The sequence below is a fragment of the Engraulis encrasicolus genome, chromosome 19 (genome assembly GCF_034702125.1).
Source record: "Engraulis encrasicolus isolate BLACKSEA-1 chromosome 19, IST_EnEncr_1.0, whole genome shotgun sequence".
NCBI classification, from domain to species: domain Eukaryota; kingdom Metazoa; phylum Chordata; class Actinopteri; order Clupeiformes; family Engraulidae; genus Engraulis; species Engraulis encrasicolus.
In genome coordinates, this window is record NC_085875.1 from 24,689,631 (window position 1) to 24,699,615 (window position 9,985).

At 42.2% G+C, this 9,985-nt stretch overlaps 1 protein-coding gene across 1 annotated transcript in view; it reads right to left on the reverse strand.

The window, feature by feature from the left end:
• The window catches only part of fam184aa (family with sequence similarity 184 member Aa), a 102,282-nt gene that overhangs the window by 86,057 nt on the left and 6,240 nt on the right, over positions 1–9,985 (reverse strand). Inside the window, exons 5-7 of the mRNA XM_063224097.1 lie at positions 8,188–8,331; positions 6,933–7,079; positions 6,526–6,661 (exon numbers count right to left, since the gene is read on the reverse strand). Coding sequence (XP_063080167.1) covers positions 6,526–6,661; positions 6,933–7,079; positions 8,188–8,331 — 427 coding nt within the window. The remainder of the gene's footprint in view (positions 1–6,525; positions 6,662–6,932; positions 7,080–8,187; positions 8,332–9,985) is intronic.

Below are 9,985 nucleotides of genomic sequence, written 5' to 3' on the forward strand. Positions count from 1 at the left end.
AATCAAAACATACTTGCCTTGCTAGCTAGCCTATTCCTAAACATATGATGGATTAGGAGTTTTGCTGCCATCAGGATAGGTGTAAAATGGAAGGTTGTGATGAAAAACAACATGCAACACAGCAGGAAGTAATCTACTTTTGGGCGAGTACTTTGGCACGTCTACTTTTATATACAGAACGAAAACTGCCAGTCAAGTGACATTAGCCAGCTAACATTTCAGATGCTCTGAACTGTCTGGCCAGGTGATTTTTGCATCAAAATAGTTTACTTGGAAGCTACTGGAGTTGTTCTTTGGGCGTGAAAATGCATTTAGACCCGCAATTTAAACTCGGAGAGTCAGAGCACACCCGTGACAAAAAAGGCTTTATCTCACTTTGAATGTTGAAAATCGCAATTTTTACCTAAACCAGTGCTCGCTTAAAGTGAAATAACTTCGTAAAAATATACAGACAGCTGAGTTTTTGGGCTTTCGAACATGTGTCTGTGGGTTGAAGACAAAATATTCGGTGGGTGTTCAAAAAAATGACATAAAATAATGAAATTGGCTGGGAGTCTACGGCTGAATTCCAAAAAACGGCTGGTATTGAAAGGGCCGTACACACACGTCGCCACTAGTTACTCGCTCAGCGAATGAAGTCAATAGAATGTCGATGTGTTCCAGCGAGACTCGCAGGCGAGTAGGTGAGTACTGTACAAGCGATGCGATGTGGGCGGATCTCGAGTTGAAAATATTTTATCTTAGAGCGAGGCGAGTAAGCGAGTAATCAATTGGAATGCAGAGTTCGGTACTTCTCGCCTGTTCATTGGCAGTTAAAGCCGCGGGAACTTTCAGCGAACGTTCCATGAAAGAGTGGCAAGTAGGCGAGCAAGCGAAAAGCTAGCTTTGTGTGTGCACGCCGCTTTAGTTAGAAATATTTCCAAAGTCTCGTACTAGGAAGGTTTGTGGCGGTTTGCCGTGGGTTACCATGGTCACGGCACGTGAAATTTCCCTCCTGTAGTCTACCAGTTTTTCGGGTTAAGCATGTGATAGCAACATCGTATTTATGTCGGCGTTTGACACAAAAATGATCAATCATGTCATCCATATAGCCTATTTGTAATACCCTCGTCAGTTTGCGGGGGTTCGCTAATCGCGTGTTTGCACACACACTTTATTTGAGACTGGTCCCCATTCCCCACGGTCGTCGCTGGGAACAACCGGAAAGTCCTTAAATGCTAACAAGAAATACCAAAGAAGGTGGAGCTAACAAGAAGCGACACTCAATACAACGCCCCATTGCAACACTCTGCCCCATGATTTTCGGCCGCGGCCGCCATTCTGGAATGAATATCGGACAAATTACATTGGAATGCATTGGGAATGTGTACAGGATTTCTACATAATACGGTAAAACTACATCGATATAACTATCGGAAATTCTTCAGTTATGAATGCTTATACCATCTCATGTGTTTTTTTCAACACAATCAGTGCAGAACTTGAGTATCTATAAGGCTAAAGTTGCCAAAGTAGCTAGCCATATTGTGCTAACTTTAGCATTAGATCCGCGGTCTTTCCTATGGGGCGCCTAAGTCACGCCCTTCTACTTCCGATCCGTGGGGCTGGAGCTCTCAAAAATTTGAATGAGAGTTAATGGAGCGAGTCAAGCTAAATCCTCATTCCGTTTGGCATGTGCTCCGGATTTCACATATGATGGCAGTGAATTTGAAAGGTTTGGATTTGCGTCGTAAGACCACTCATTTTCGACCACTTATTTTAGCTTTTGTGCAAAACTGTGTTAGAGACTACAACGTGCGCCGCATATTTGACGTGAACCGAGGCACAGCCAACCCTACCGCTGCACCGCGGCTGAAGTGGCTGCACGTCGGACATGCGACTTCTGTTGTGTAGTCCAAATAATTGTATATTTTTGCACGCACACAAATCAAAAATCGCTTGCCAAGTGAAGTCAACAAGCACACCATTGATTATCATTAATTCTGAGCTACAGCATATGTGTGATCGACGGGGGAATGCGAGGTGGATCGGAAAATAGCTTTGATCAGTCCATTATAACACAGTCAAAAGTTTTGGCGTTCCCAGCCCCACAAGCCGCCCGGAAGGGGTGGAGACTTAGGTGCCCCATGGCCAAAGAACGTTGCTATGGATACTGGTCATAACACAGTGGCGTACGTGATTCCAGAATGGCGGATTTGACTCAAAACTGACTCAAAACGCCCTCTATTTCCCATAAAAGACCTGAGTGTCGCTTCTTGTTAGATCCACTTTCTTTGGAAATACTACAGTCTGCTACATGTTTCCGGGTGACTTTGGAGCTCTATTAACAAAAAATATCACACATTACAATCTGGTTGGGTAAGGGATGGGGGTGGGGCGTTAGCCTTTTCCTGGTGATGTAGGCCTACAGTAGTTGACATAATTATTCTAAATAGCAGCAGAACTACCACATATGATGCATGTGGAATACAGATTTACACAACCAAGGGACCTACAGTACACGCAGCATACTGATAGTATTGTGAGGGATTACATTTGTGTGACCTTCAAAGACAACCATCCGACCTTTGGGAAAAATAGATGCAGTTGAGATGTGGGTAGATTATGGGCGGAGAGCATCGACAGTAAGCCTGGTGAGCTTATACATGATTTTCTGAACTCGTATTCAACACTGCCTCATTGAAATGGCCATCATAAAGGATTCCTCTGCTTTGGGCAAAGTTAATGTATGTAAATGGCCTGCAGGGACTTGGACAGGAAGGGAGAGCTACAGTACATGGTGAGCTTAGTACCACCACTTATGCAATCCTGAATTACTCCAATGATCGGTAAAAGCCCAGATGCTAATACATTTTTTTTTCCTGATGACTTGGCTTTGAAGCCGGTGCTACTGTAGCTTGAGCTAATTCATTGCAAGGAGCTGAGATGCGCTGAACAAAATGTGGTCAGGTTTTCTTATGCATAGGGCCACGGTATGAGATACTGTAGGGCAGGGGTTCTCAAAGTGTGGTCCGGGGACCACGGGTGGTCCGCGACAGAACTCAGGTGGTCCGTGAGGGGATTTCTACTTTTCCAAGACAAGCTAGCAGTAGGCTATATTTGTAACATAATTACAAAACTGAACATATCTGAAGTTTTATCTGATTATTTTAACCACAAAAATGCAGTCTTGTAATGTGAATATATTACATCGAAATGATCAGTGTCAAATAAGCACTCCTCAACTGTCAATTCAGTTGACAGGTGGTCCCTGAATATTGTTAGGGGGGGCAAAGTGGTCCTCGGCCTGAAAAAGTTTGAGAAACACTGCTGTAGCACAATCATAGTCTCAGAAGCGGACACTGACTCATTGCCATTCAGCAACCATGTGGAAGCCCTCCCAGAGGTAGACATTGCTGTCCTCTCTACTCAGGGCTGGATTAAGATGGCCAGAGGCCCCTAGGCTACAGGCTGCTTTGGGGCCCTCCGGAAGGCACATTTCGTGACAAATCTACATAGACAATCATAATTAGGAGTTAGGAATTAAGGGTACCATGTATACCAACTGCTCTCAACACAACAGATGAGTTTTTCAATATTGCATATTGTCACAATTCTGCAATTTTTCACTTTTGTCCAGTCAGTTTTGGCAAGAGCGGGCCCCTAAGCTGCATCCATATCTAGCCTGTGCGTTAGTCTGGCCCTGCTTGTGATCAACTCTTATAGATTGTAGATGCTACCCACACACAATCAAGAAATGTGTAAAGAGCAGCATCAAGCACATCCTTTACAAGGGAGGCGCCTAACAACAGATGAAAATGACTGGCTCGCTGACTAGCAGAGGCAGTCGATTACAATCTAGGGACTCATCTCAATCATTTTCGCAATTTCAAACACCATTTCAATCAGATTCAGCCTCGGCTACAGAGAGACGTGCACAACAACACAGCAATCATTTTGACTCAATCTCAGATAATTGCAGAGATGTTGCCGTGACGTCTCACTCATGATCCACTCTTGTATTGAAGACATGGCAACTCTTAAAGATATGGTGTGGTTTTCAGTGGAACTCAAAGTAGGCCTACGATACACTGTTCATACCTATCACAACTTCAACTCGAACAAAATGAGATATCCATAATCCCCTCTGTAAATAGATTTTAATTTAGCATTTTACAAACATCAAAAAATAATTTAAAACCTGGTTTCCTGAATGCAATACATTGTTTTTTCACAAATCAATTGGGGAAGTCATGAGCATCCAAAAACCATCCTGAATAAGGGCAAACAATAGATGAAAAAGGTTGGCTGTCTGACTGATACAGTTTGGCACATTCACCAATTTTAATTTAGAATCAAATGGATTCAATCCCACAGGGACACATTGACCACCTGATCTTGACTCACTCTCATTTTAGATTTAAAATGCTACTCACACATGTCCAAAAAAACGTGATGAGCAATGTCAAACATCAAACATAATACTACACAAGGGCCTGGCAGAAGATCAAAAACGCTGGCTAGCTGACATTAAAAATAAATAGGCCTATAGGAATATTATAGGATAAATATAGGAATCATTCTCAGAGGGAGATATTGACTAGATCTTAGATACTGTACTTCAGTTTCATTTTAGATGTAAAATGCTCCTCACACTCTCGGAAACGTGATGGGCAACACATAAACATCAAACATCAAACATCATAAAAAATGGCTGATACACTCTTGTAAATGGTTCTCCTTACTACAATAAAGGCAGTGCTACCACAGCATGCGGTGCCGCACAAGCAGACTGGGAAACAGCTTCTTTCCAGAAGCTATCAGACTCCTCAACACACTGATGAAAACTACATGAACATGTCAAAGACACTGAAGAACATTCCATGAACATTTCTTTCAGCATGCCTCTTGCACTCCACCCTTCGCACCTTATATACTGCATCTATACTGCAGAACATCACCTACATGACCACAGTTTCTACTCTCTGTTGTGTGTGTGCGTGTGTGTGTGCGCACGTGTGTGTGAGCATGTGCAAGTGTATGTGTGTGTGTGAGTGAATGTGTCAGAGAAAGTATGCAAATTCATGTATACTTTTAGGTTTTACTGCACATTGTATGTGTGTGTGTGTGTGTGTGTGTGTGTGTGTGTGTGTGTGTGTGTGTGTGTGTGTGTGTGTGTGTGTGTGTGTGTGTGTGTGTGTGTGTGTGTGTGTGTGTGTGTGTGTGTGCGCGCGTGCGTGTCAATGTCTTATACATTTTTGTCAATGTCTTATATGTACTGTATGTTTAGTTTAACTGCACATTGAAGACTGGTCAAACATAATTTCAAACTTCTGTGTTAACCCTGTTACCGTATATAGATTTTTGACAAAAAAAAGTAAACTTGACTTGACTAAATTTTGTTTACTCACATTGCACTATTAGTAGGTGCTGCCCACATTGTCGGAAACATAAAGTACGAGCATCTAACTTCTAAAACGTCATAAAGAAGGCCCTAACAACAAATCAAAAAGGCAGTCTGCCAGCGAGAGGCAAGGAAACTCAAATGGCAACAAAGGGCCCATATGGACTAGAAGGAACCAGAAGCCTTCCCACTCCTGTTCTACTCGCACTGTAGATGCTGCCCACATTGTCGGAAATGTATTACGGCTGAGCATCGAACATCTAAAACATCATAAACAAGGGCCTAACAACAGATGAAAAAAGGCTGGCTGCCAGGCTAGCTGGCTGGCTGACTGACAGGTTGGCTTAAAGAGATCAATAAAAAATGTATGACTCTCTCAGAAATAAATTTCAAAAAAGCTCCAGGCAAGATGTGCAAGACTCCTGGCTTTTTAAACGGTTTTATTCTCACTTGGTCTGCCACTGATGTCAGAGCCGATTCAATGCGAATGCTCCTAATCACCCAACCAGCCACAGCCATTTTGATAGCATCTAACACAGACTGCAGAGTAGCCAATTTTCTGGCTAGTCGAGTTTTTTTTACAAGGCTTCCTTTAAAAGAACACCATTGAAGTAGTTGGAAGTGTTCCTACTGCTTGTAATGTTGGCATCTCTTCCGAAGTTCAAAGAGCACATCGTGGCCCTAGCATGGCCAGAATTGCAAAATTTGGAAGTAGAAAAGAACATGAAATGTTCAGTGTTGGCAACTTTGGTTTATTACTCGGCTGCTTAATACAAAGTAATCAAACAAACCAGCTGGAAGATACAGGAGGACACCAAACCCTTCAATGATTAAATGTGTGTGTGTGTGTGTGTGTGTGTGTGTGTGTGTGTGTGTGTGTGTGTGTGTGTGTGTGTGTGTGTGTGTGTGTGTGTGTGTGTGTGTGTGTGTGTGTGTGTGTGTGTGTGTGTGTGTACAAAAGTCTGGTGTGAAGATTTAAAGGGGCTCACAGGCTTTATGCAGGAGCTGTCGTGCCTGCTGCTGCATGCAGCCCCTGCTGTGTGTGTGTGTGTGTGTGTGTGTGTGTGTGTGTGTGTGTGTGTGTGTGTGTGTGTGTGTGTGTGTGTGTGTGTGTGTGTGTGTGTGTGTGTGTGCGTACTCACTGGCTTTGTGCAGTATCTCTCTGGCTTGTTGCTGTACGCGGTCTCTGCTGGACTCCAGCTCGTACTCCGTATCCTTCAGTTGCATCACCCAGATCTCCCCGTCCTGAATCGCCTCCTCCAGCTGCTTATGGAGCTCCTGATGGGTACAGACAGACACAGGAGGAATTAAATCACACACTCATAGGGGCACGCACGCGCGCACGCACACACGCACGCCAGTCACACACACGCCTGCACGCATGCACGCACGCATGCACATACACACACACGCACGCACGCACACACACGCACGCTTCTTACTTCAAATGTCCTGTGTGTTTTTTCCCTACATGATGTACGGTACCAGATTAACTTTGTACCACATTTGTTTCAACAACAAAAAAACTTAAATTACAAAAGAGTCACACCTTGATGCTGCACTCAGCGCTGTTGAGCGAGGCCTGTAGTCGGTTGGTCTTGTCCCGAGTCTCCCGCGACTCCTCCTGCGCCCTCTGCAGCTCCACACGCAGTTTACCCAGCGTCCTTTGCAGCGCCGCCTCCTGCACCTGGAACTCCTTCAAATACAAAATCAAACACATCAAATCAGGGTTGAGTTTCTCAAAAGCAGTTATGAGCCAGTTATCAACTTGGGTTTGCCTGATTTACATCAGACCATATCACAAGTGACATATGGTCTGGAGACCGCCTACTGAATTTTTTGTAGGGGAAGTTTGGTTTATCAACTGATTGCCAACAGCTGTTTATCGGCCATATACATAGCCCGTAGCCAATCGTGTCAGTTGTAACTGCAAGCTTTCATTTGTTGAGTAATACTCATCGTCATCTTTCCACCAATCCTCATCCTTGGATTGGCTATCTACCACAGGCTAATACTTTGGGACGAGCTTCCATGCTCTCTTTCAGATCAGAACGATTGTGCAAAGCAGCACAGGCTAAACTTGGTTAGTTGCCAATGGGTAATTGCATTGCAACCAACAAAGTAGCTAATGTAGTTAGCAACTACAATTGTGGGAAATGCACCCCAGATTTACAGTATTTACAGTACATGGCATGGTATCAATCATATTCTCTCATTAATCAATGTTTGTTGCTTTTAGGAGCAGATGAGATTGCCAGCTGATAAAACAAGCCTGATCTTGAGAAATTGCGTCCAATTTGTCACGCAAACCAACATCCGAGATTGCGTCCAAATTCTGACACTTTCCCTGCTGTCTAGAGCACAAAGGTAGCTTCTGATTGGTCTAGCTGTGTCCTTCCCAAACTCATTCCTAAACCTAACCTGTCAGTAATGCCATGTTTCTGAGTTTTAAAGTTGTGCCCTGAAACTTTCCCTAAACCTAACCTGTCACAGACAGCTGCATGACCACTGCGCATGTGTGTCAAAGGGAATGCATCGTAAACGGGACACAATTTCAGTTTTTGGTTTGCATTAGATTACAGACGCAATTCGTTCGAGATCCTGTAGGAAAAAAACAACTACATCAACTTTGACACTTGAATAACTATGACGTTACAGAACTTTGTAAAAGATTAAGACATGGCCATAACCATCTTGGTAAGAACAAGATTATAATAGACACTCTGCATGAACGGGCTCAAAAGCAAAAGATACAGAATACAATAAAATCAGTAATGATGATAACAATAAATAAAAAGCTCCACCTTGCGCAGCTCGACCTCAGTTCTCTTCCAGGCCAGCAGGTTCTCGGTGGTCAGCTGCTGCGTGCGACGCATGGCTTCCAGCTCGCGCTCGTAGAAGGCCTGGGCTTTGTTCAGCTTGGCCTCGTACTCCTCTACCAAACGCACCTGCACAGAGGAAACAGTTAGTACAACAACAACAACTACCTGCTACTACTACTACTACTACACACTGTTGGCTTGGCTTTGCACTCCACAACCAAACACACCTGTATTGCGGAAACATTTAGTAGTACAAAAGCAACAGCAACAACAAAAACAACAACAACAACAACAATTACCTTTTAATGTATGTCCTCTACAAGTCTTCTGTTGTCCAGTCTTGCACTTTAAATGTCTGTATGAGCACTGTCTTTGTCCATACTGTCTTAAGTCCATGTATAAGTATGTCTGTGTCTATACTGTCTATGTCCTTACCTAGATTAGTCTATGTCTGTATGGGAAAGCAAGAAATGTAATTTCAAATTCTTTGTATGACCAGTGCATGTAAAGAAATTGACAATAAAACCTACTTGACTTGACTTGACTTGACTTCACTTGACTTGACTACTACTACTACTACTACTACTACTACTACTACTAATACTACTACTACTACTACTACAACATTCTGTAAGCTTGGCAAACCAAAAGAGGGAACATTAAGTACAACAAGAACAATTACTACTACTACTACAATAACTACTACTACTACTACTAGCTAATACACACTGTCAGCTTGGCTTTGCACTTCTCAACCAATCGCACCTGTGTAAAGGGAACATTTAGTATTACTATGACAGTTTAGTATTAGCTACAGTAGTATTATTACTTCTACCACTACTACGGTACTACCACCACTACAAGGCCTCCAGTTCATACTCTGAAGTCCTGTGCACAAAGTCCTGTGCCTTGGTCAGCTGGACTTTGTGCACTTCCACCAAACGAAACTTTAATAATCATAGTAATAGCAGTTTTTAATAGTTTTAAGGTATTTCTATTATTATAATTATTATTGTTGTTATATAATAACGTGATTATGTAATATTTTTACTATCCACCACACCTTCTCCCCAGAAGGTTACTCCATGCTGTTACTCCATGAAGGCCTTGACCTGTGTAGAATGTAACTCTGCCCTCGGCCTTAGTTTTCATTTGATTTATTTATGTTTGTAAATTAATTATCATTACATAATCATATAATTGCATAATCATTTTTATCTACCCCATCGTCTCCAATGAGAGATGAGAGTGCCTTCACCTCTCTGCTACATTTGGCCCTCAGCCTTGTTTTCTTTTGATTCTATTTATTATTTATTTTATATCTGTTATTTATGTTAGTTAAATTATTATTATTAAATTATAAAATAATATATTGCATATCTACCAGAGATCCATTAGATCCTCAAATTTATTTATTTTCAGCCTTTTATTTTTTATTCTAGTTTTGTAGTTTTTATCATTTTAGTTTAGTTTAGTTTATGATTACAGTATGATTACATCATTATAATTAGTGCCTCGATCTCAGTGCGGTGCCGGTCTGCCCTCTGACGTATTTTCCTGCTTTCTCCCTTTTTTAATTTTTAATTTTATCAATGTTAATTCCATTGTTAGTATTAGTATTTAGTTACCCGATAAATCTACTACAACCACACCTTCCTCTACATGAGGTCTTCCACCTCAGTGTAGTGCAACTCTGCCTTATTCTATTATTCATTTTTATAATAAAGGAGGTGATTCGTCTCCAACCCCTCCTCACCACTTTGTTTTACAAACTCACATG